Here is a 27,316-nt window from a genome sequence, read left to right on the forward strand (position 1 = left end):
CAAGGCATCTGACAGCTTGGCTCTTAGACATCATGCATTCAACTCATTTGTATTCTTCTAACCTTGTTCCCAAACTCGTTATAATAAATCTCCCTCCATCCCTGATGCCATCATATTCCCTTTGTTTTATGCTTCTCTTCACTCTTCACTCCTCACTCCTCAGTATCATGGTCCAGCTTAGCTGAATCAGTTGGGGTCCACCTCCTCTGGACGCGGTTTTCCCCATCACCAGGCACCAGCTGATCTGGATTCGGGACCACATGATCACTCATTTTGAGAAAGTGTAATTTACTAAACTGACTGTTAGATCACATGGGCCAATCATACGTCACTGGTTTTGATCAGACGGTTCATAGCCCATGATTTTATTGATACAGATGGGGAGTTGTGCATAGGTGTACAGGGGGTAATAATTTATTTCGAAAAAAAGAAAGGAAAAAATGAAAAGGGGTAAAGTTGATGAATAAGGGTGAAATGGGAGGGCAATTTGGTAAAATGGGCACAAAAATCGACGTCCCCTCGTTCGTTCGTTTCCACCCAGAAAACCCTCGCGTAAAAAAAAGTTATTGATAACATGGCCAAAAGAAGAAGAAGAAAAGGAGAGAAGCCAAACCCCCATCATCTCTCTCTCTCTCTCTCTCTCTCTCTCTCTCTCTCTTCATCTGGTTCTTCTGAGGTCTGAACCCTCTATCTCCTCCTGGCTTTTCGCCATTAATGGAGTCCCTTGAGTCAGCGGCGTGCTTCGTGGACGACCTTCTCGACTTCTCATCCGACATCGGCGAAGATGACGAGGAAGATGACCACAAAAACAGCAACAAAGCCTTACCTTCTTCTTTGCCTTTGCCTCTGCCCACTCTGGACTCCAAACCCTCAAATAATAGTAATACCCACCACCAACAACAAGAACCAACTGGCTTGACCATTATCGACCCAGACGAACACCATCATTCCTTCCCCGTAAGTATCTCTCTCTCTCTCTCTCTCTGTCTCGTTCTCTGTTCATTCTTTTTCTCATTTTGGTCTGAAGCCTCCTTTAAGCCTTTTACCCCTTCTCAGGCTTCTCCTCCTGCTCTTTAGGCCGAGTCGTGATTAGACTCGTGCCCTCCAAGGTTGAAGCCATTTTAGGAGGCTTTCAAGCTCAGAGAAGCCTACCCACAAGATGACTCGGTTGGGTTTCAAAGTTCCTTGCTTACCCACTGAAGGAAGGTTTTCTGACTCGGTCGGGATCGTCTGAGCAGTGTTGCATTTTGAAACCCGGGCGGGTCAGTATGATTTCATTTCCCCGATCCTGCAATCCAACCCCTCATTTATGCCGAGTGAATACAGTACCGAATATGGCTCCTTATGCGTTCAGAAATCCGAAAGGAAAGAAAAAAAAAACCCAAAATGAAAGGTTCTCAATTGATAGATAAACGGAAATTAATGACTCGTTGGGGTTACTCAGTTGAATCGTTTGACTCAGTATAAGTACAGTACGAGTTATTGATTCGTGTATGTTGTTGGTTCCCCCTATTCAGGAACTCCTAGAAGAAGACCTGGAATGGTTATCGAACGAGGACGCATTTCCTGCAGTGGAGGCGTTCGACGACTTCTTACTGGGGAAGCTGAGTAAAGGCCCAAAGCAGCAGAGCCCTGTATCGGTGCTCGAGAACAGCAGTAACAGCGCCATTAACAGTAGCAGTTCCATTATGAGCTGTTGCGGGAACCTCCAGGTTCCGGTTCGAGCGAGAAGCAAGAGAAGAAGACGGAGGCGAAGTGGGTTTTCGGATATTTCCGGCCAGCAATGGTGGTGGTGGTGGGAACCCAAGAACAAGAGCATTGGCGGAGGAGGAGCCGCGAAGGTGACGAAGACGACCGCATCAATGGGGAGGAGGTGTCTACATTGCTTAGCAGAGAAGACGCCCCAGTGGCGAGCGGGGCCACTGGGGCCAAAGACACTGTGCAATGCTTGTGGGGTGAGGTACAAGTCAGGCCGGTTGGTGCCGGAGTATCGGCCGGCCTGTAGTCCAACTTTCTCAAGTGAATTGCACTCCAACTCTCACCGGAAAATTTTAGAGATGAGAAGGCAAAAGCAGAAGGAGCTGCTGCTGAAGTCCATGGACAAAGGGTAGCACCCACTACCTTTGACTTGTGTGTTTTCCATAGCATAGAATCAGGGTTGTTGTAGCAGATGAATAGATTACAGATGTTTAGATTTTGGTAATCATAATCTAGTTTTAGGAAAATTTTGACTGCTAGTAGTGTTTGCATTTATATTTTAGGAAAGCAAAAGGAAAGTGTTTCTTAGTATTATTTAATTATTCATTTTTCAATTGCTGATTACTTGTGGCTGTGGTGAAGTTGAGATGCTACAAATGTTGGTTTTAAAAGAAAAATCCCTGATCGCCTTCTATTGATTAGCGCACAAACAGAAGCAATAGGTCCCCGGTCATCGTCGACATCAAATTTGGTTGAAGAGTTGTTGGCATGGAGTTATTGGACTGTGATGGGTAGTTGCAGAAACTAGGACAATCGGTGTTGATTGAAAACGATGTCTGGCATGGTGGAGGCTAAGTTAAAATCCTAGCTAAAGAAGCAATGCATTTTGCCCAGAATACTAGCTAAAGAAGTGATGCTTTTTCCTCATTTGAATTTGATAATGACTGGCTATGGCCTATGAAGCTTCTAAATCCAGTGGAATTGGTCTAACCCCTTGACCCTCCAAATCTATATTACATTGTTGGTGTGAATTTGCAGCAGAGCAACTTTGATTGGTTTCCTTAAATCTGCAAATTTCAGTAGGAGATTGCAAATGGGTTGCATTTCTTATTGGTGGGTTGTCAATAATTTACTGACTTGATGAGGTTAGTGAGCTTTCTTGGTTCATTGTATCATTCTTCCAGCAGTAGGTATACTTGCATTGTTGATGTGAAGTTAGGTTTGACATTAGTTTGACCATGTAAAACTCACTCTCTTGCAAATACTCGTGTTAGAATTGAAATTATTCTCTGTTGCTAATGTAAACATTCATTCGTGTTTCACATTCATATGGCCATGTACCACTGGGGTCTCACTTCGCTTGTGAAACCTGTGAAAGTTGATTCAGAGATAATTGCAACTGAGAACTCGTATTTCTTTTTCATTGGCAGTGATGATGGAAACGAGGCTTAGCCGGGTTTGTGAGATGTTTCACGAGAAACCCTAAAGCATGAGCAAAAAGTTCCCCTGCAAAAATGAGAAATAATGGCAGGGATGGTGTGGTGTGTATCGGTGTTGTTGAATGCACTTTTCCCGAAAGAGTCCCCTGCAACATTGAATTGGGGAAGATGGGCAGTTGGCTATCATCCCTCATTGATACGTCAACAAACATTTCCCCAATTCTACTATCTCTCTCTCTTGGATTTCTTCTTGGAAGTTGGAATGGTTAAAAGTTCAAACCTTTTGGACTTGTTTCTTTCCTCTCCTATGATGTGGTTCCGTTCTGCCAGCCAGGGATTGTCATTCTGTTATCACTATGATGCAAGAGAATCTGAAGACCATCACATGGGAATAAGAATGGTACTTTTAGATGTCAAAGAAATGGCAAGTGTCTGAAAAAGATGCCTTGGCTCATTCATTCCTTGGCAATGAGCAGGGAAGTCTGGGCTTGATACTTGATACCCCTCCTGCATGTAGCTCATAGAGCTTTTACAGCTGTGTTTCCTGCTGATTAGGTTACTTATCCCCAGCAAAAAAGTAACCTATCAATATTTGGGGTTTCTTTGAAATGCCCATTACAGATTTGTTTTGGTTAGGACTTGGAAAAAAACAAAGGAAAATAAACCTAGTATCAGAATTTCTAGTTGATTTTGTTGAGAAAATCAGGGAAAAATGAATAAAGAATAGACAATTCAATGGTGATTAGATGAAGAAATTAGTAATAAAATGCTGGTTTTTCAATTTGCATAATCATCTACCTTGGGTAGTGTAGTGGGGGAGAGGGTGACTGGGTGAGGCACATGCTACGCACTTGGGTGGGGATAAACATATATGACAGATAACGAGAGCCAATTTCTAAATTCTAACCAAGACTCAAGCACGTGGCACTTGTTTATGATTGAGGCATTTTGTCAAGCACTTTATTGCCCTTATCTATTTGACCATAGATAAAGAAAGGTAAGTTGTTGCCCTTTTTGAGTGGGTTTGCTGGACATGTTTGGATTTAAGAAATCTCAGAGGACTTGGGAATTGGGATTTTAGTAATTTACATCTGGTTGGGGACAAAGGGCCAATAGCCAAACGGCCCCGGCCATACTTGGCTCACCTAACAGAATTGGGATCTGCTCCTCACCGAGCGTCTCACATCGACTTCACAGTCACATCTCACCCTGTATTAGGAATATCTCCCCAGTGAGGAGCAGATCCGGCTCATCCTATCACAAGCAAAGCCGTGATCAAAATTGTAAGTCGAGGTGGATTAGTTGGATTACTCTAATGCTTAATAAATGCTTTAGGCTGTATTGGTCATTGTTTTGTTGATAATTTAAGTCCTTGTGGGTAAAGGTGGTTTACCTTTGGCTATGTTTGTTTACACTGGTCTAAATGCATGGGAATTCTAAAAGGCTGAGTGTAAATATTGATTTACCTTTCATTTGGATTTTACTTTGTCTCATTGGGAAATAAAATGGAGTCACCATAATGGAGGGTTATTTGTTTGGGAGTGAGGCAGGACCCATGTGGTTCCAAATAGGCCAATTTATGGGCTGGGCGGGGGGGATTCAGGCTTGATTTTACACTATTTCAGGCATGGGATTTGGGTTGGGCAAGGATTTAAATATTGATGCAATACATCCAGAGTTTATTGTATTGGTATCGGTTAGGGGGATATGGGAAATGTTACAACTAGGCCCATATCCTTTGAATTGTGCGTATTGGGGTGGTAATGGTATTTACCTGTGTGGATGTATTGGCTCGTATCGTGTTGTATCAGTTAAGACACACCTAAATAACCCAATGCCCAAATCTTAGACAAACCTTGAACCACTAAACCAACAATCATTTTATAATAATAAATGAAATAAAATAATTTTTATCAACTCTAATGTCCTAATGTAACCTAAACAAATAACATATGTTTTTATGTTCAATAATTCCAATCAAAGATTAAAAAAATAATATTCAAAATTAGTATTTTGTAAGCTAATGGAATGAATAATTTCTTAAATCCATATTTATATTAAAAATTGGTTTTTAATCTTAAGAAGTTTATACAAATAAAAATATTAATAAGAGAATAATCATTTTAGTACTTAAAACTTATAAATTTGAACATGATATTATTTATAAAAATAAAAATATTGTTTATAAAATACTTTAGGACCTAATATAAATTGAATTTGTCAAATCCACTAATCTACTTTTATATCAAAAAATGATTTTTTTATTTTATAAATTTTATAGAGATAAAAATATTAATAATTGAATAATTATTTTAATAATTAAAATTATGAAATTGCATATGTTATGCATCTTAGAAATTTTAATATATTTGATATATTTTAAGTTAAGATTATATATTTTTATAAGTTATTAATTGATATTTTGATTGCATTTTATAATAATATGTTTATTGTTTACAAAAATAAAAACATCGTCTACCATACATTTGAGAATTGATTTTAGTTGATTTTTTATTAAATGCTAAACATTAAGAATAGTAAAATAGAAAATAAGTTTTATAATAATTCACATATAATAGTTGCATAAGTTTTGTGCCTTGAACTTCAATAGAAAATAACATAATAATAGTTTTGTGTATTTATTAATTTATAAAAATATATATAATATGATCTAGGGCTCTTGATTGATACATTAAAATTGTATGATTTCTATGCATCCCTTTATATTAATTGTAATATATTTCTTCACATATACCATTAGAATATACATTTCTATGGCTATTTACACCTTAAATGTAATGATGTTAATATATTTATTGAATTGATATGCCATTTCCTAGTGTATCCAACCATCTCTATTTTTTTCATCCGTATTCATGTGTTTCCAAAGTGTATTGTTATCCATATCCAAATCCCAATGGTTTGATACAATACCCAATACCAATATTTTAATCCTTGCATTTGAGATACAGAGAAAGTGGTGCAAATTTTATATTAGTCTTTGAGATACAAAATTTGCATTACCAATGAATACAAATTTTATATCAGATAGGAGTGCAAATCATGGTTATAAATGAATGGATGCAAAACTGAACTAGGTACAAATTTTGTATCATCATCATCCTCATCATTTAAGCCTTGTATCTACTTCAGATTTCCATTGCAAACAAACAGTTCTTATGCACTATTTGTAGTGCAAATCCAAACTGTAACAAATTTTGCATTACATGATGAAAAATTTCTTTGCATTTATTGGCTGTGTAAATTATGCATCTCAAAAGTTTATATTCGAATGCAAATGTCGTACCAATGCAGAGTTCAGATTTGCTACCAACAAATGCTCACAAAACTGTCCCAATTAACCATGACAATCGCACACTGGGAACATCTCCCCATGAATAACAAGGGAGATGTTCCCAATGTGCAGCTGCAATGGCTTGTTGGTTGCAGCTCCCTACCCAAACCCAGATACCATACAATTTTATTTTATGTTTTACTCTTTTTTATTTCAAACAAATAACCTTTATCTTGCTTCAATTTTCTTTTACAAAAAATGGGGACCACGTCATTTTACTTCAAATTTTACTCATTCCACACAACAAACAATGAAACAAAGTATAAGTAAAACTTGAAAAGCAAGTCAGAATTTGCATTCGATCCATTATACTCCTATGCATTTGCAAACAAATGGAGTCTAAGTAAGGTTAGTTTCCATTCATTGGCAGTTCAAATCCAAATGACGTGCTACAGGTTCAGTTTTGCACACATTTGCTTCACATTATGAATTGCACTTTTTTTTCGGTATTCTAATGTGGCTTTGCTTTCGTTAGATGTCAAATGTTCTAGGTGAAGCAAATCTCATATGCAAGGTTTAAAATTTCGATACGTATTAGGCCGTATCAGTCGATATATATCATATTGGAGGCTTCCTAATACACTCCTATAGAATGTGTTTCGGGGCCTGAGCTGATTCAGGGGATAGAAGGGCCTTATACCAATCCCTATACGTAATGTGACAAACTGACAACTCATATTTCTCACCGATTTTTATTTATCAGCCCAAAATGTTTCGGCTAGAAATAGAAATGGTACCAACCACAGACTTAATTCATTAGGTATCTATACTGATTCCGAAGCTTGAATTAATATAGGTAAGGTATGAAGTATAAACATATAAAAAGGACATATTAATAATTTATGTAAAATGTAAACTTATGGTCTATATTTTCCTGCATTAATGTATCATATTGACCTTTATTCCATAATGGCTCCATGTTACATCTGTGAGGAAGGGGACCAAGTAGCTGTCATCTGTAGGTTCCAAACTTTTCCTGGCCATATATGGTTGCAGTGAAAATCTGAATCATATACAAATTTTGCATTCAATATTTCTAGTTTTGATTTTCATTTATATATGATACAAAACCTTTTTTTCCCCTCATTTGCTCTCATCAGAAGATCAAATTTTGTATCCAAAAAATTGATGCAAAATTTGCACCACCTTCCTCTTATTTCTATTCACTCATGTGAAATAGGGATCACATTATCTTACTTCCTTTCACACAGTCACAAATAACCCTCTCATATCTCCATTCTTTTTCATATAAAGTGGGAATTACTGCATTTTACTTCCTATCTTACTTTTTAAGAACAAGACACAAAATCAAATCTGAAGCAAAAGTAAGCCAGAATTTACACTCACACTCAGCTTGTTTGCACTCCCATGCATTTACACTAATGCAAAGCAAACAAATTGGGCATAGGCTTGAAGGATCAACATCATCACCATTCCTAAGCCATCTTGATATCACCTTGCCTTGTAATCAACCAACTTTCTGGGGCTGGATGGAGCAGTTGCAAGTACTTTTCAGTGCTATCTTCCTGCTCTGTTTAAGGCATTCAAGATAAAAGCAGCATCATTACTTATAAAAGAGCTTTACATATGGTTGAGTGACCAAATTATAACTGATCATCATTTGGCCTTTACAAGCTTAAAAGGAAGAAAAGGAGCCAACTGATTAAACTGCCTATTTATATGAACAAAAAGATGATACTAGTAATAGGATCTGTCCCAATGCAGCTACTCAATCCATTCGCTTGGAGAAGCCCTGCTAATAAGAAGCTTAATCAGTTTCTTATAGTCTGATAATATTACTATTTTTAAAGTCTAGGATGCTGAAGCTTCTTCCATGGCTCCTATTAAGGCCTCAAGTTCTGTACCGTGAGTCGGGTTTAGCCTAATACCATACTTTATCCGTACTCATACCCATATGGATTGTAGAATTTGAAAACCTGTCCCCACCCTAAAACTCATCATTCAACTAAAAAAAAACCCACCCCATACCCACTGGGTAGGATAGAAATTGCCATCCCTAACCTGTAGGTTGACTTTACTGTATAACCCCCCCCCCCCCACCAAATTATTGTGTTTATACAATAATTTATTTGAGTTGTTGAGTTGTTGAGCATGGTTAGGCGCTTAGGATGATTTTTTTTGGGAGAGACCACTTGCAATAGTAGGGATTGAAGGATTGTGAAGAGCACAAATGGAAGAGCTAGCCATGATCAGCCACAGAAAATCTGATTTCAGATCCTTGAATTACTTATGAACTTGTTTCCACCATAATGAACTTCTATGAGTTACTTGGCTATTTGAAAAGTATTTTTGCTTCACAACCCAATTCCATAAACAGTTAAGATTAGTAAAAAACTTCTACAGTTGTTTACCAAACATCGCTTGGTTCATTGGAAAGGGTAAGATCAACTAGTGTTTATGCCTATAGTGGGTTGTGATATAAAGTCAATGGAGATCTGAGGGAAAATAGTGATTTTTATTTCTTCTCCAAACAAATATCATCTCCAGAAGATTGATCAGGAGGTTTTCTTTGAAATACTTGTTCATATGACTTGACTCCTATTGTTAAATATGCACAAACGCAGGACAAATGAAAATAAATTGAATATAGATTTTCTCAGTGATTTTTTACTATTTAGTTGCATTGAGAAAATCAGCCAAAATGAGTTGGGAAAGAAAGACAATTCTATGTTGCTCTGTTAAAAAAAAATTAGTGAGTAAAGGTTGTTTGTCAGTTTGCATAATCATTTTACTTACTAACTCCTGGGGTAGAGGCACATGCTACCCACATGGGTGATAAAGCGATAAGACTTAAGACAGATAGCATGAGAGTGAATTCCCAACCAAGCTCTAATTATGTCTCCATCACATGGGATTGATTTATTTATTTATTGTTGATGCTTCTCTTCAATTGGGTTTTCTGGATTAATCAATTAGACATGAGTTGTGAAGGGTTTGGGATCTTACATGTTGGTTGGGGCACAAGGACCAACAGCCCTGGTCCATTCTTGGCATGCCTACTAGGCTACCATTACTTAGAAAAGCAACTTCTGATCAAACTTGGTTAGAAATTCGAGTTGGATTAGAGTGGACATGAGAAGTTTTAGATTATTCCATAAATGATTTATGCTATTTGGGATAGTTTATCCATTATTTATTTCATTATGTGTAAAGTGACTTTATGCTTTATTGGTGAAGATGAATTTTATGGGCAATTAAGGCAAAATCTATGGTGCATCTTCTGCACTGTGCAGTAAAAGTGATGGTAATTACATTTTGTTAAATCTAAAAGTAAATTTTGTAAAACGTGAATCAATGAAGAGTAAGCAGATTTTAATGTGGTAGGTTGAGATCTAGATTTAACCTACTGTTGCTGTCAAGGATTGGGCCGGGGCAACAAGGTAATTTTACTTATGTCTGAGGCCGACGAGTCCAATCTGAGAGTAAGGAAGAGAACATGTTAGAAGTCCCGGGTGTTATCCTAGGGGCAGAGACTCTAACGGTTAAGTTAGTCAGGCACTTAAAGAGGAGTTGGATCAGAGTTGAGACAGGGGCTCATACGAGATCTCTCGAGAACGGGAATGCAAGAGAGCAAGAGTGAGTAAGATGGCCTTACTTTGAACTGGGCACCCCCTTTTAGACTTTGTCATGGAGTGGTTGGAGGCAGTTAGAGATGAACGGCTAGAATCTCATCCGACCGCCACATGGCGCAACTTGAAAAATAATTTTGTGCAGAAAGGTATAGTTTCTGCATTTTAAAATTACAAAAGGGTACATAAGGGATTAATTGTCAGAGAAGGTTGCTTCCTACCTTGTCTACTTCCTTGTGGAGGTGTTTGTTATGGGGGGTACTTTTTTCTTTTAATTTTATTAAAACTTCATTGAGAAGAAAGAGTTGTTGGAAACAAGGAAAAGGAAGCTTCATTTCCTTAAAAGTTACTGGAATAACTTTTATCATCCTATGTTTACCAAACAACCATAATGGATATTTCCATTCAAAAAATTGGGATAAACAAATTTTAATTTAAAACAAAACAGATGTGGGGTGGGATGGGTCTCACCCTAGAAAGTTATCTTTTAATCATAAATTAAATCAAATTTGGTTTCCTAACTAAAAAAAAACTCAATATGAAGGCATTCAAGATGTTTATCTTTTAGATAATGGGTATTGCTTAATTAGAAATCAAACCTAATTTAGTCTCTTAAATCAAATAAAAATCCAACCCAAATGCTTCAAGGTTACGATATGAATAGTGGGTTCTAAACAAAATACTTATATGTGGATACCCAATCCTGGGATCATTAGTTAGCTTTTTGTACAGTCAAATACAGCCTTGCGTTGCTCACAATGGTTCTCCAAATGGATGCAGTAACATAAATGGGCCATACAGTTGAGCTTGACAAAGCATCGAGAGAATGTGGATAGGGATGTCAATGGACCGGATATTGGTTCACCTAAGATGAGTCTATTATGGATGGACCAGGTCTAATCTAATCTGATAAATATTTTGGAATGGATTGGTCCAATTCAATGTCTTATTGGATTGTCCAATCTGCTCAAGTCGATTTTAATTAAGATTGCATTCAACCCAAACTTGGTCAATTGACGCTCCTACTCTTATTTTCTATCAATGGAACCTACTCTTATTTTCTATCAATGGAACAGATGTTGGTTCAACTCGACCCCAATCTAATATAAATCTATTATAGATTGATTAGGTCTAATCTAATCCAATAAGTATTTTAGACCATTAAGTCTGGATCAGTCCAATTCAATATATCTTATTAGACTGCCCAATCCGCTCAAATTGGTTTTGATTCAGATGGATCAGGTCTACTCTGACCGCCATATTGGGAGTAAGATATTTTTCTTTGTATAGAGAAAAAAAAAAACAAGGTTTCATCACTGCTTAGGAGTCAAGCTTCCATCGTTTGTTTTTTTCCCAAATAAATCCCCTTAACAAGTACTGGCTACTGAGAGGGGCATGACTATGGCAGTGTTTGAAACCAATGCAGTTTCCTCAGGTGTTTTTTGAGAAAATGATGTTGCATTAACTGCCGTTTTCTCAGAAAATGTTCTTTTTTTTTTCTATTTGATACCATTGCTGTTGCTGCCACATAGGAATTTTTCAAATGCCATCTTTCCAAAACAGAAAAGTTTTTTCTAGACGTCTCTCTTTATAGCCTTAGTTACCCATCTATAAAAGAAAAAGGCCCAAGGGCCTCCACATGAGATTGTCTCGAGAGCACTGAGAAAATCCTTGCTATCTTGCTTCCTTATCCATCTTACATCCCTCCTCCCATCAAGACCTTTCTTTCTTCCAGACCACTCTCGGTCATCCTCTGTCTATTAGGGAGACCAACTTCTCTTGCCTTGCCACCCCACCTACAAAAAAAAGTCACACAACCAAGAGAAGAGAGCATCTATCTAAATGATAGAGTAAGGAGAGGAAAGAGAAACATAAAGAATTGGATTGCATTATAAAAATGTTAGAAAGAGTAGTGAGAAGAGAAGCCACATAACCAAGAGGAGAGAGAATCTAGAAGAGAGATGGTAGAGAGAGGAGAGAGAAAGCTAAAAATTAGATTTATTACGAAAAAGATAGAGAGAGAAATTATATAAAAGAGAGAAGCCATATAATCAAGAGAATTGAGGTAAAAATTGAGCTTCGTTAGAAAAAAAAATTAGAGAAAGAAAGGTGATAAAGGAGAAAGGTAACATAACCAAAAAAGAGAATTTAAAGGATAGAGATAGAGATAGAGGAGTAATGTGGGTCATACTGGCTCGACACGACTCACTTTTGAAGGTTGCCCATATTGTAGTGGGTTGTGCCTGCTTAGCTCGGAACCCCTCAAAAGGGAAGCTCAGTATCACCCATGGCTCTAGCCAAGTGTTCCTGAAAAAATATTAACATTTTACTCTATATGATTTTTTAAGTATACAATTGTTTATATATGAAATAATAAAATGAAGTTGGAGAAAATTTCAAATGGGTCATAGGTCCTGCCATCACTACCCACTTCATATATACACAATTTTGTACCAGCCCATTGGCCTCAAAACCCAAGCCCGATACAACCTAGGGGTATGGACTGGCCCACAACATGGCTCGGTTGCTATAGTGGTTAGGACATGACTAGCACAACCCACTTTACAATTCTAAATGGAGAGTAGGAAGAGGAGAGAAAAACATATTTAGTGTTCAAAAAAAGTCAGAGAGAGAAGCCACATAAACAAGAACTCAGATTAGCTGAATGCTTTAACTGTGTATTAGGCTGTAGGATCAATTATAATGTCCAATGTTAGTGAATAAAATACATGAGGCCCACACTAAGATGTTGAATGGTTGTAGGTTCCATGGACTGATGTGAAGCATAATTCCTGGTTTCATGGCCTGTTGAACAGTTAATGCTATCTCCATAAACAAGAGAGTGAATTTAAAGGAGAGAGATGAGAGTAAAATAATATAAGAATGAGAGAAACTTAAAAATTGGATTTCATTAAAAATGTTAGAAAGAGAAATGACATAAAAGAGTGAAGCTACACAATCAAGAGGAAAGAGAATCAAAGGGAGAGAGTTATGTGACTTCTTTTTCCTTTTATGGCCTTTCTCTCTAACTTTTTTTCTAAATGAAGTTCAATTTTTATGTTTCTTTCATAGATTCTCTGTCTTTTTGGCTATGGTTTCTTTCTCTTTTAAAACCTTTCTCTTTAACTTTTTTCTAATAAAGTTTTTCATTTTTACCTTTTCTCTTTTTTCTCTTTATCTCTCTTCATTCTTATCTTTTTTTCCTCTCTCCACTCTCTCCTTTAGATTCGCTCCTCTTGGTTATGTGTTTTTTCTCTTTTATATTGTTTCTCCCTCTAACTATTTTAGTGATGTCTAATTTTTATATTTCTCTCATCTTGTTTCTCTCTCTTCTCTTAGTTATGTATTTTTTCTCTCTTTTAATTCATTTTTTATAACTTTTTTGTTGGTGTTAAAACACCTAGTTAACAGAGTACAAATCAACAATGTAAATAGCAAAGGAGAAATAATAAATAATATCCAATGAGACAAATAATCAAACATCACAAGAGCCAAGGCACACTAGAATTTTTAGTGTACAAAATCTTTCCAATGTAAAGAGGAAAAATCAAGGGGTACTAACTCAGAAAAATTTCAACTATTAATAAGAATAATGAGGGTTGCAAGTTTTCTAAGATTTTTTACTATGCCTAGTATTAAATCTCTTTGGTGTTGGGTAAGGTAATTACCTCACCATCCTTTCAATTGCAAATGAAGACACCACAAGGGAAATTATTGTTCTTTTAGAGCTTTCACTAATCTTATAGGCATTAGAGTACATGATTACATTGTACATTTGGTAACCAGTCGTTCCATTTATATTCTATTCATAGGGAGAAGCCCCATCATAACTCTTAGCCTAGTATTGGGGTTTCTCAAATAGTAAGTCTACAAGAGTGTGCCTAGGGTAATAGAGATATTATTTAGGCCTATGATCCTGATGAATTTTATTCAATTGGAGAGGTTCTCCTTCTATATCTGTTCCTATGGAATCCTCATTTTGGCAATATTCACTTTCTTCATTTAGAAAGTTGATTGATTTTATAGATTCAATTTTTTTTCTTTTTTAGATAGCGATGGTTATCCCTTTTCCCATGTCCTTTCTTTTATATTTAAATCGACTAATCTTCGAGTGAGTTGGTTCATAAAGGTTTTATTTGAGAGTTCAAATGACTCTTGTAAGAATTTAACATCCATAGGTGTAGAGTGTGGAACTATTTTGGGTTTTTTCGTATCACTTTATTACTACAACTTTCACTTTCCATTCTTTCTTAATGCTAGCCTCTGGACTGGCTAATAAGTCTTCTATTCTACTTGCATGTTTTCCAATAGTCTAGAGACATTTGTATAATTATTTTGCTCAATTACCTGGGAAACATGCTATCTTTATTTCCTTTTCTTCTTTAATTATGATAGAATTCTTTATTGGGCTTGCTATCAAATCTCTTTTCCTATTTTTAAGGGTTCCATTGGTGGGTGTATGGCTTTCATAATTTTTTCTATGGTAGTTGATCTCCATGTTTTTGTTAATTTTTCAGTGGTGTTAATGTCTAAGTCATTGTCTAGAACTTTAAGGTATCTGAAGACATCTTGATTGCAGAACCAATCCTAAAAGAATATGTTTTCTTGTCTTTCCCTCATGTCTTCATACCATTCTTCCCTTAATTGATCCCTTTCCCTTTTATTGAATTGTTCAAAAAACCATTTTTTCCTACTAACATGAGAGTTAAAGTCTATTATTAGTAGGATTTTATCTATTTTAAATTATTGTATTATTTCAAAGTTAGCTTCTGAGGGTTCATAGGACCTAATTGATTGAGTTCCTTTTCTTCGTGATGATTCAGCTTACTCTAGATATGGCTGGATAGATAACCACTTCTGGTTGTGGTCTAGTTATCTCTATAGACCTTTTTGGCATTACATAGCTCTTTTGTGATGTCCTACTTTCACAGTTGTAGGAAGTTCTTGGTGGGTCATAGTTTGGTTTAAACCTTAGTTCTACTATTCTGTAATTTTCTTAGATGATAGATTTTAATTTTGTAGATTTTACAACTATTGGATTTTCTTTAGAAATTAATGTCCATTTCTCTGATAGGATTACATCCTTCCACATCATCGGCTTTGGTATGGTAACACTATTTTTTATGTTTGTTTGAAATAGAGTAGTTACTCCCTTTTTACACTCATACTGAGTGTTAGGGAAAATTATGTTCATTACCTTGAAATACATCCTAAACATTAAGGTTATATTTTATGTTGAAACCATTGGTTTGCACTCTTAAGGTTAAGGTTGTATGTACACCTGAGTCGGTTATGGATACGTAAATGTAAGGGAATGAATTAAAATATTCCTGGCCACTACTCATGCTTTCCTTGATTACTCCAATAGTTGCATCTTTAAAGTTAATATGTCGATCATCTTTTACACACACTAGTACGATAGTGTTTAGCCTTAGCTTTGTTAAGGGCTTTACCACAACTCGCAAGAACCCAAGGTGTATGAAATTGCAATTCTTCTTTCCCATATACCTTTTCAAGGCTTCTGGGTCTAGGGGATAGATGTATTTATATCCTTCATTGATTGCTACGACCCTTTCTATCATTTTGACATTATAATCAGATTTTAAGATGAAAGAAGAAATCCTATATACTTTATAGTGATCTCTTTAAATTTTCAAAACTAATATATTCTATGTTTTTTATTGACATGGTTTTACTTATGGAGTTCAAAGAGGTTATAGTATTATTGTCTGACTTAGATAAGGATCTTAATAGTCTAACAATTGGTTTTAATATCCCTCAAGGCAGTCAATAGATTGTTTCCCTTCAAACATCAACTTGGGCTCTTGCAATTTTACCTATAGGAACAAGGGTTCTAGCCTTGCTTAACATAGCTAGAGAATTCTCCTTATCCAATAGGAATTTGGACTCTCTGGGTTATGGCTCTGATACCAAATGGAAATAATGAAATTAATTGAAATAAATCATAATAAAATGTTTGTAATGACCTAAGAGTAAAGAAACAACTGAGAAAAGAAAAATCTATCTCAAATAAGGAATTAGAAAAATTTTGCTATCAATTCGAAGTCGAATCACTAACACCCTTTAAGCATAAGGGATCAAAGGAATATTATAAACAACAAAAGAAAGAGTATAAAAGGTCTAAAAACATCTTTTCAAAAAGAAAGATCTAACACCACAAGAAAGAAAACCATTCTACTATAAATGTAGACAACCAAGGCATTATGCCAATAAATGCCCAAAGTTTAAACCTAAAAGACTAAATGAGCTAGCAAAACCAATTTGTGAAGACCAAGGAGTCTCTTCTAGCTTATAAATAGATATTTCTTCTCAAAAGATGCATGCATTTTTTCTTGGAGAGAGTGTTTTTCTAGTATTGTAGTATTCTCTTTAAAGAGCGTTCTACGTTGTTCTAAGTTTTTTTTTGAATGTCATTCTAGTATTCTGATATTGTGTATAAGAGTGTCTTTGAGAGTGTTTTTCTAAATTGTTCTAAATTTGGCTAAAAGTTTCTTGCGAATTTGAGTATTACCTTTTAAACCATTGTATGTTTCTCTTCATTGTAATGATATTATGATGACTTTGTTTATGGTTACTGTAGTGCCAATATGAGTGCTGTTATTGTTCATTTACTATTCATTATCATTCACTTTTACTATTCAGTTTAGTTTCATTTAACGTTCATTGGACCCAATGTTCGATTAATTTCAGTTAATATTTATTAATCTTATTGTTTTTATTTATCAAATTTCATTTACTGTTCATTTCAATTCATAATTTGAATTATGGTCTAGTTTCAATTACATTTACTGTTCATTGCAATTATGTTTTTCTCTCATCTCTTCACTCTCTTTTAGTTTCTCCCTCCTCTTTGTTATGTGTTTTCTTTTATGTCCTTTATTTTTCTAACTTTTTTCCCACTTAATGAAGTTCAAATTTTCTTTTATGTTTCTTTCTTATCTCTTCACTTTTTCCATTAAATTCTCCTTTTGGTTATGTGGGCTTCTTTTTCTTTTCCGTCCTTTTCCTCTTTAACTTTTTTCTAATAAAGTAATGTTACTTTTATCTTTCTTATTTTTCTCTTATCTCTCTACTTTCTCTTTCAAATTATCTCTTCTCTTGGTTGTAGCTTTTTTTCTTTTATGTGCTTTATCTCTCTACCTTTATTTTAAATGAAGTTTAACTTTTATGTTTCTCTTATCTCTCTACTTTATGTTATTTGTTAACTAAACAATGAGTTTAAGGTGTATCTATCATGTCATGAAGGAGCTATTTCTTTGTTAGAATTTGTAGGATTTTTTTCAGTCATGTGGCTTAGTTGTGTATCCCATAAATTTATAATCACCTCATCAATTGTATTCACCTCACTCTTGCAAATACATGTTTGTGTCTTGTAGAGAGTATAATACTTTCTTCCTCTTGCCATTACAAGAGAGCCTTTGACAAACTTTCAACACCCATTACCAAAGTGACTAGAGTATCTTTTTTCATTTAATTTTCCTATTAAAATTAGATTAAGCCGAAGGTTTGGAACATATCTTGCATCTTTGAAAATCAATTTGCAAGCAACATTTGTTTTCACATGTATATCATTTATCTTTAAGTTTTTTGAAGTACCACTCTTTTTCTGTTTTCACCACACCAAAGTTATTGAATTTGTAAGAAGTGAAGAAATCCTTTCTTAGGGTTGCATGGTAGGATGGATCGTTAGTAATTATGTAATCCATATTAGGACATGTGAGGCTAATGCAAGATTCTTCACAACCCGAGAAAATGATTACCTAGAAGCAACTGTGGTCATTTCTTTTTATTCATTTTTTACCCTTTTCTTTTAGTTACTTTTGAGTTTTTTGCAATCGTTCTTCACTAAGGGTGTCCACCGAACCAATCGGTTCGGTTTCGGTTCAAAATTTTTGAAAAACCGAAGGACCAGTTCGATTTTCGGTTAACCTACAAAAAAACCAACGGTTAACCGAACCGACCTATATATATATATTTATATGTATATTTGATATATTTTTAATATATGTCACATATTTTCTATATATTATATATAAATATATATTCATTATATATAAATATATACTTATGTTACATTTATAATGATCTATTTATAAATATATTATATATTTTTAAAATATTTATAATATATTATATATCATTTATTATTTTTAATATAATATTATACATATATTTATATAATATATATTATAAATATAAAAAATTGAAAAACCAAAGAACCAAATCGGTCAAAAACTGAAACCGATAGATCGGTTAACTAGTGTATCGGTTCGGTATTGGTTTGGAGAAATGGAAAAACCGGTACCATCGGTTCGGTTTACAAAAAAAGGACATGGTTCGGTTAACCGAAACGTAGACATCCCTATTCTTCACATGCCCTAAATTCTTGCAATAGTAACAAATACGCCTTTTATCAACTTGGACCTTTCCTTGAATTTATCATGGTGTTGTGGATTTCTACTTTTGTTTCTTCCCCAATTTTCTACAATAAGTGCTTCACACTTGAGATGAACTGAATGCCTTTGTTTTAGTTTCTTCATTCAAAAACTTATTGTAGCTTTACTTATTATAAGCAGCTTATCAGGTGCTCAGTTAGTTAAAGATACCAACAATGTCTCCCAATTATCCAACAAAGAACTAAATAACAATACGACCTACAATTCATAATCCAATATCATCTTCATAGAGGAGAGCTGATTTCAAATCCTCTCCATTTCATTCAAATGCTCCATAATTAATGTACCTTCCTTGAATTTAAAGTTCCCAAGCATCATAATCAAGAAATCATTGTTTTCTATTGTTTTCTTTGCATAAACTTTCCAACTTCTTTCAAAGAGAGTATGCTAATGCTTATGTAGAAACATGGTGGAAAATACTATCTTCATTCCATTGTTTAATGACACCTAGAACTTTTCGGTTAAGTTTCTTCATTTTCTCAATGGATTTCCCTTCTGGTTTGGCGTTTTCTCTTTTAATAGAATAAATCTTTCATTCTTGGTTTCTAAATGGTCTAATTTTTTCATTTAGCATAACCATACAATTTGTATTAGTATCCATGGTTTATACAACCAATTTGCTTCACAAAGGTTCGATGTTACTTTGTTGGAGTACTCTAGTTAATAGAGTGCAAATCAACAATGTACAACTAGACAAATAATCAAACATCACAAGAGCAAAGGCACATTGGAATTTTTTACGTGAAAAAAACTCTTTAATATGAATAGGAAAAACCATGGGGCATTAACCCAAAAAAACTTTTACTACTAGCAAGAATAATAGTGGTTATAACTTCTTTAGTTTCAACTAGATTGTGGTAATTTCAAGATGCACGGACCTCTCTTGGATTCACAAAAAAAAGGCATCAAATAGAATGTATTCGACCAACAAAATATGAAAAAAATCACATAAAATAGGGTTATCAAAGCCCTCTCCAAAACTTTCGTTGAAGAGTTGAGAAACCCACCAAAAGCTTAATGTAATAAGTGCAAAATAATAGCTAAAACAGTTGATTGAAGGTGCTCTTCATCTCATGTGCGGAAAGCTGTATAATAGGAAATTATGCAGAAAATAGTAAAACATTAAATTAAAAAATAAGACTTTAATAGAATGTAATTGGAAAACTTATAGTGCTTTAATAAGAAATATTACTAAAAGGATTACAAGGTACAACACAACACTCAAACTTTCTCACAACAAATATTACAAAAAAGAGAGAAAAAACATTCAACAGGAAAAAAACACTCAAGGAAGTAGCAAGTTTTTTTGGACTCTTGAACTTGAGAAACCTAAGCACACACTCTAACTGAAATTTGAGCCTTATTTATAGATAGGAGAGCGGGTTCGAGAGATCTCTTTATCAAATTCAATCTTATCTTGAGGGCATCTAAATTAGGATGCTTACTTTTGTTTTTGTCTTTTTATAGAAAGTGATGAGCGAGAGATGCTTCTTTTATCTTCAACAAATCTTTACTTTTGAGTATAATAGCGAACCTTTTATAATGGAAGGTTGACTATCAATAGTGAGATTCCTTCATAATTGACCCTTAATGGGGACTGAGGGACCGAACATTTACAATGCTTTAATAAGAAATATTACTGAAAGGATTACAGGGTACAACACAACACTCAAACTTACAACAAATATTCCAAAGAAGAGAAAAAAACATTCAAAGGGAAAAACACTCAAGGAAGTAGCAAGTCTTTATGGACTCTTGAAATTGAGGAACCTAAGCACACCTTCTAACTAAAATTTGGTCCCTCAATCCCCACTAAGGCTCAATTATGAAAGAATCTCACTATTGACAGTCAGCCTTCCATTATAAAAGGTTCGCTCTTATCATCAACAGTAAAGATTTACTGAAGATAAAAGAAGCATCTCCACCCATCATCACTTTGTCTATAAATAAGGCTCAAATTTCAGTTAGAAGGTGCGCTTAGGTCCCTCAAGTTCAAGAGTCCAAAAAGACTTGCTACTTGAGTGTTTTTATGTTCTTTATTTTTCTAACTTTTTTTCCCAATGAAGATCATTTTTCTTTTATGCTTATCTCTTCACTCTTCAGTCTTTCCATTAGATTCTCCTTTTGGTTGTATGTCTTCTTTTTCTTTTCCGTCCTTTCCCTCTTTAACTTTTTTTCTAATAAAGTAATTTTACTTTTATATTTCTTCTTTTCTATCTTATTTCTCTTATTTGTCCACTTTCTCTTTCAAATTCTCTCTTCTCTTGGTTATGTGGCTTTTTTTTTTCTTTTATGTCATTTCTCTCTCTCTAACTTTATTTTAAATGAAGTTTAATTTTTTCTCTCTTCTCTCTCCACTCCCTCCTTTAGATTTTCTTTCTTTTTGGATGTGGTTTCTTTCTCTTTTATTTTTAAGATGCACAAACCTCTCTTGGGTACACAAAAAAAGGCATTAAAAAAAATGTATTCAACTAACCAAATATGAGAAAGATCACATAAAATAGGGTTATCAAAGCCCTCTCCAAAACCTCCATTGAAGAGTCGAAAAACCCATCAAAAGAGGATTATTATCTTTTTCCATTCTCTCTTTTTTTTTTTTTACCAAAAGAGGATACCAACGTGAGTGTCTAGAATCCAAGAGACCTTAACACTTTAAGATAAGTGAGGCTTATAGAGAAATTCAAAGGATAGTGGAGAATGGATCCCCCATTGCACTAATATAGAACCAAGATAAAATAATTTATCTCTTTCTCACTAATAAAAGAATATCAAGTGTCTCACTTAGTTTAGTCTTCCATTTTAAATTTATTTTGAGTTACGTGTTGGGCAAGGGATCCCAACACATGAGTGGGTCCCATCTTCACAATTTTTTCCAATACAATCTAATTTTTCATATTTTCTCTTTTTTCTTATCTTTGTTTCTTTCTCATCTCTTTACTCTCTACTTTCTTCTTTAGATTCACTCTCTTCTTGGTTATATGGTTTTTTTCTTCTTTATCTTCATCTATTTTTAAAATGAAGTTCAACTTTTATTTTTGAGGTGGGGATGTGTGGTATTATAATAGAAATCCATGTTTTTTTTGTCAACAAAGATTGGTTTACATAATTTTAAATATTCAAATTGATCAAGATGGATAGATTAAGGTGGGTAAGGTCAAGGTGTATTCAAGATGGATAGATTAATATGAGAGGTAAATGGGTGTGGGTCATTAATGGGTGGATTGGTACTCAATCCATACTTAACCCAATCCACCCATTTTCCACCCCTAGGTTTTAATCCATTGCAATTCATTCATATTTGTGAATAACCTCACATTTCATTTAACATTTGCTATTGTTTAATTCTCAAGGATAGCATTGCAATTTCAAACCGTGTGATGCCTTGTTCAACCTTTTTACTTTGGTGGATGAAACAAATGAATGGTGGTGAAATGGATTTTAGGTATGGAACATGGAGGTGAAAGATATGGAAGATGGTGGTGGGTTGGGTTTTGGTAGGGGTAGAGAAATGGGTTATCACTTACCAATCATGAGCTAAGAATGCAGGCTCTAATACCATTTGTTACATTGAGACCAAGTTGAATTTTTCAAAGGGAGTGTTTTCTTTGCTTTTTCCTTATTTGGTGAAGAAGAATGGATTAATTTGAGGAAACCGGAAACCTCTGAATTCAAATGAATTATATTAGAGTGAAATTGATAAATACCTTCCCCAGTAGATTAAGTGATTAATACATATAGCCACAACTTTCAACTTAACTAGTAGATTTTTTTTAGAAATATTAGTAGATTTATTGTCCTTATTTATAGCAACTGCTTTGAACTAAGTGAATTTGACTCATTTAACCCAAAAACATAACCACCACTCAAGGTGGAGCCTTGTATATGGGTACGTATTCATGCATGTAGATAACCAGCTCACATAATTCCACGTTTACAAAAAGTTGGGCCTGCCTCAATTCCCCCCCGACACAAAGGAAGCTTTTGAGAGTATTTTTTGACTTTAAACAAGTTTTTGAAAAATAAAGTCATTTTTTTGAAATGGATTTTTCGAGATAATACTTTTCAATTGGGTCATTTATTAAAACACCCTTATAATTTTATATTTATTAAAATTTCCTCTATAGTTTGGATTTTACTAAAACACCCCTATAGTTTTCAATTGATTCATTAAACAAACCTTTCATCAGATGATAGAGGAAATTTATAGTTTTGACCCTAATGCCCATTTTAATAAATTTAATTAAAAGAAAATGAAAATAAAAATATCATTTTTACCCCTAATAAGACACCAACAACCACTCTATTTGGCTCTATTGGATCAATTTTGTTTTCTATACAAAGAAATTGCTAGGGGTAACCTTGAAATAAAACAATAATGCGCTCATGCCCTTGAACATTTTCCATTCAGTCTAGGTGATCATGTTACTATTTTCAGATGGCAAAACAAACACTTATTATGAAAGGTCAATTAAGAAAATAAGTTGCAAACTAAAGGGTGATTTAGTAAAATGAAAATCATAGGGTAAGTTTAAATAAATGCATGAAACTTTAGGGGGTATTTTAATAGATGACCCTTTTCAATTTTTTTTTTTTATTCAAAATAGCTTCTTGGCTCTTGCAAACATAAATAAAAGGGTTCAAAAACAACACTTTACAATTTTCAATTTGTTGACCGGATTTTGACTTCCCAAAGCAAAAAGCAAAAACCTAAATATATATAAGGGTAAATTACAAACCCCATGGGACTGTGACAAAGACCCCCTTCCCCGTTAACTCGGCTAGATTTTCACTTTTGACCTAAACGCTGCATGAAACCCAGCCTAGAACCCTCATGTAATCCATCCCAGCTCCTTTGAGTCCAATCTCCACAGGAGTTTGCGCCAATATCACACCAAATGTAGAAGAAGCGAAATATCACATTGTTGTTGGGGAAGAAAAACTGCCGTTGCCGGAGAAAAATATCTCTTTTTACTGTTGCCGGAGAAGAAGATCTCTTTTCAATAGGTGGATATGTCAAGATATGAGATACATTGGTTATGAGCTAAGTCTGAAGGCAATACAAGAATATCTGAAATAGAGGGTATCTGCAAAGCTTATGGAACAAGTGAAAGATTCAATGGAACACCTTCTGCAGGTGGATAAAGAGGATAAAAGTTGTTGAAACAAGAGTTAAATCAATTCCACTGATTATTGATAAAGTGATAATATTTGTAACTAAAAATGCAAGTAAAACATTTCACGAAGCAGCAATTAAGGATGAAAGGAAAACAAAAATACCAGATCCTGTTGCAGCAAAAACAAGACAATCTTGGTGAGCTAACCAAACCTCTATGGCATCCTTTTGGAAACTCTTCAATGATGATAACCCAATACTTGTTTAATATGTAATTGACTTTCTGCTCCTAGTCTGGTCCTAACACTTTTAGGAGATAGTGATTTAACATTTTGATCCATATTAGGAAGAGATGCTTCCTGCTTTTTTCCCCTAGAAACCATATTTGAACCAGAATGGGATGTATTGGATGCATCATGAATCTTGCTTCTTTTGGTTCCACCTATACCTGTTCATGGGCCGGGTGGCCCGATGGGCCGGACCGATGGCCCGGTTCCGCCCTTGGATGGGCTTGAATAGGTATATGGGCCCGCGGGCTTAAATTCGGGCCAAAAGCCCGACCCGCAATAAATTCGAGCCGGGCTCGGGATTTGCCAAAATAGCCCGGCCTGAGCCCAGCCCCGTCCGACCTATGCTGAGGGCGGCACACCACTCCCGTAACTTAGCATCGTCAAACTGTTTCCCGTTGTCTTTGACCAGCATGTAGGGTAGGCCAAAGCGGCAGGTAATGTTTTTCCAAAAGAAGTTTGGGATTGCCCGGGCCGTGATTGTGGCTAGTGGCTAGGCTTCTACCCACTTGGTGAAGTAGTCTACGACAACAACAAGGTACTTCCTGCTCCCCGTGGCTTGAGGGAAAGGGCCGAGGAGGTCCATGCCCCACTTGGCGAAGGGCCAGGGGCTGCCGAGGGCCGAGAGAGTGGTGGTCGGTTGGTGTGCCTCTAGCATGGGTCACATTTTCACACCAATTTGGCTGCATCCTTATGGAGGGTTGGCCAAAACTACCCCTGCCTTAGAGTTTTTTGGGCTAGGGCCCTCTCGCCGAGGTGATTGCCGCAGATGCCTTCATGAATCTCCCGTAGCATGTACTCACCCTCCTTCGGACAGAGGCACCAGAGGTAAGGCAAGGTGAAGGATCTTCGGTGCAGTTTTCCCTCCAACAAGGCGTAGTGGGCTGCCTAACGTCAGAGTCGTTTTGCCTCATTCCTATCTTCGGGCAGTTGTCCTGTTGATAGGAAGTTGGTGATGGGATCCATCAATGACGGATCGGCCTCTATTGGGAGTACTTAGACTTCTTCAATGGATGCCGAAGTAACTTCTCAACATGCACGGTCCGGCCGAGGACTTCGCTCAAGGTGCTTGCCAACTTGGAGAGGGCATCGACTCTTGCGTTCTCGGCTCCCGAAACCTGTTGCAAGGAGAAGCACAGAAGTGGCGGGCTAAATCTTGGACTTTGGCGAGGTACTTGGACATGCTTTGTTCTTTAACCTCGTACTTGATGTTTACTTGATTCACCACCAGCTGAGAATCGCTAAAGGCTTCGACATGTGAGGAACCGAGGTCCCTAGCAAGCTATAGGCCAGTGAGGAGGGCCTCGTGCTCGGCTTCATTGTTTGATGCTTGGAAGTCAAACCTTAGCACATACTCCATCATCTGGGGTGAGAATAAATGAGGCCCGATCTACTTCGTTTAGTGTTGGAGGAGCCGTCAACAAAGAGCTTCCATCAGGGGACAGCATTGTCTATGTAATCCCTTTCAACATTTTCCGGGGTCTGGCGAAGGGTTTGGCTGAAGGTGCATTGCACTATGAAGTCTGGTAAGGCTTGTGCCTTGATTGTGGGCCTTGGCTGGTACTGGATATCAAACTTAGAGAGCTCGATGACCCACTTTGTCAGGCGTCCCGAGGTCTCGGGCTTGGCTAGGACAGCCTTGAGGGGCTGGTTCGTTAGGATCACTATTGAGTGAGCTTAGAAGTATGGCCTGCGCTTCCTAGCTGAAACCACGAGGGCAAAAGCCAATTTCTCTATCTCGGGATACCTGATTTCAGTGTCGTAGAGGACCTTACTGGCATAATAAACTGGTTTCTGTACGCCATCTTCCTTGATCAGGACTGAACTGACCACTTCATCCCCTCCCCCTCGGTTGGTCGGGCGAGGAGGGGAGGTGAGGTGAGATACGCCTTGAGCTCGTTGAAGGTGTGTTGGCATTCTTCCATCCATTGGAAAATTTTCAGCTTCTTGACGGCACAGAAGAAGGGTAGGCAACAGTCGGCTGATTTCAACATGAAGCGATTGAGGGCTGTTATCCGGTCGGTGAGTCTCTAGGTTTCTTTCACCGTTCGATGAGGTTCTATATTCAGTATGGCATGTATCTTCTCAAGGTTATCCTCAATGCCTCTTTGAGTGACGACGAAGCCCAAAAATTTTGCGGATGTGACGCCGAAGGCACACTTGCTAGGGTTGAGCTTCATGTTGTACCTCCGCAAGGTCAAAGGTCTCGGCTAGGTCCAAGATATGAGTCTCGACCTTTAGGCTTTTTACTACCGTGCCATCCACATAGGCTTTGACGTTCCTCCCCATTTAATCTTTGATCACCTTGTTAACAAGGCATTGGTAGGTGGCCCTGGCATTTTTGAGGCCGAAGGGCATCACTTAGGTAGCAATATGTGCTGTGCTCAATGATGAACGAGGTCTTCTCCTCATCGTCCGAGTGTATCTTTATTTGGTTATATCCGGAGAAGGCATCCATGAAGCTGAGTAATTCTTAACCTATAGTGGCGTCAACAAGGTGGTCTATCCTCGACAAAGGAAAACTGTCCTTGGGGCAGGCTCGGATGAGGTCTATGAAATCAATACAGATCCGCTATTTCTTGTTAGCTTTCTTTACCATAACCATATTTGACAACCAGTTAGGGTAGTGTACCTCTCGGATGAAGTTGGCGTCAAGTAGCTTCCCAACTTCCTCTTCTATGGCCTTCCATCGTTCCGGTGCAAAGTTCCTCTTCTTCTGCTGGACTGGCCTAGAGCTCGGGTCTACGCTCAGCCTGTGAGTAATGACTGAAGGGTCAATTCCGGGCATGTCAGTGGCGGACCAAGCAAAGACGTTGGCATTATGTTTGAGGAAGCTTACTAGTTCAGATAGGCTCTCGAGGCAAAGATTGGACTCGACGCGGATAATTTTTTCGGGCTCGTTCTCGTCTAAGGGGATTGAGGTGAGGTCCTCGGACGACTGGCCTCGGCTCGCTGGTTCCTCCATGAGGTCAAGGCGCTCTAGTTGTAGAGCTTTTTTATTCTTGCCCTTCAGTGCTGCCACATAACACTGGCGGGTGACATGTTGGCCCCCACAAACGACTCCGATGCCGTGCTCGGTGGGGAACTTGAGAGCAAGGTGGTAGGAGGAGATGGTTGCCCGGAGTGCATTAAGGGTTGGTCTTCCCATGATTGCATTATAGAGTGAGTCGATCCTTACAACTAGGAACTCTGTCATCCTTGTCACCTGTTTGGGCTTCGTTCCTACTATGACTGGTAGGGTGATCTTGCCCTCTAGTTTGACAACATTACTAGAGAAGCCAACTAGTGGGACATCTGTTGGCTGAAGGCGCTCCGGCACTACCTTCATCTTCCCGAATGCTTCGTAGAAGAGGATGT

General features: G+C 36.6%; 2 protein-coding genes and 1 non-coding gene across 3 annotated transcripts; 2 read left to right on the plus strand and 1 right to left on the minus strand.

Moving 5' to 3' along the window:
• Nucleotides 1–573: 573 nt before the first annotated feature.
• Nucleotides 574–2,390, plus strand: GATA1 (GATA transcription factor 1). The gene is made up of 2 exons (XM_010265712.3): nucleotides 574–957; nucleotides 1,518–2,390. Exons 1-2 carry the CDS (start codon nucleotides 715–717, stop codon nucleotides 2,109–2,111), a joined length of 837 nt encoding a protein of 278 aa, XP_010264014.1. The 5' UTR covers nucleotides 574–714; the 3' UTR covers nucleotides 2,112–2,390.
• An 832-nt stretch (nucleotides 2,391–3,222) lies between these two features.
• On the plus strand, nucleotides 3,223–3,361 carry LOC148801240 (small nucleolar RNA snoR135). Its single transcript, XR_016085090.1, has one exon. It is a non-coding gene; the product is annotated as a small nucleolar RNA snoR135 (small nucleolar RNA).
• A 23,170-nt stretch (nucleotides 3,362–26,531) lies between these two features.
• Nucleotides 26,532–27,287, minus strand: LOC148801241 (uncharacterized). The gene has a single exon (XM_088900362.1). The coding sequence runs from the start codon at nucleotides 27,285–27,287 to the stop codon at nucleotides 26,532–26,534; it is 756 nt and encodes a 251-aa protein (XP_088756488.1).
• Between the last annotated feature and the right edge of the window lie 29 nt (nucleotides 27,288–27,316).

This window comes from Nelumbo nucifera, chromosome 3, assembly GCF_055504915.1.
Source record: "Nelumbo nucifera cultivar China Antique chromosome 3, China Antique-T2T, whole genome shotgun sequence".
NCBI lineage: Eukaryota > Viridiplantae > Streptophyta > Magnoliopsida > Proteales > Nelumbonaceae > Nelumbo > Nelumbo nucifera.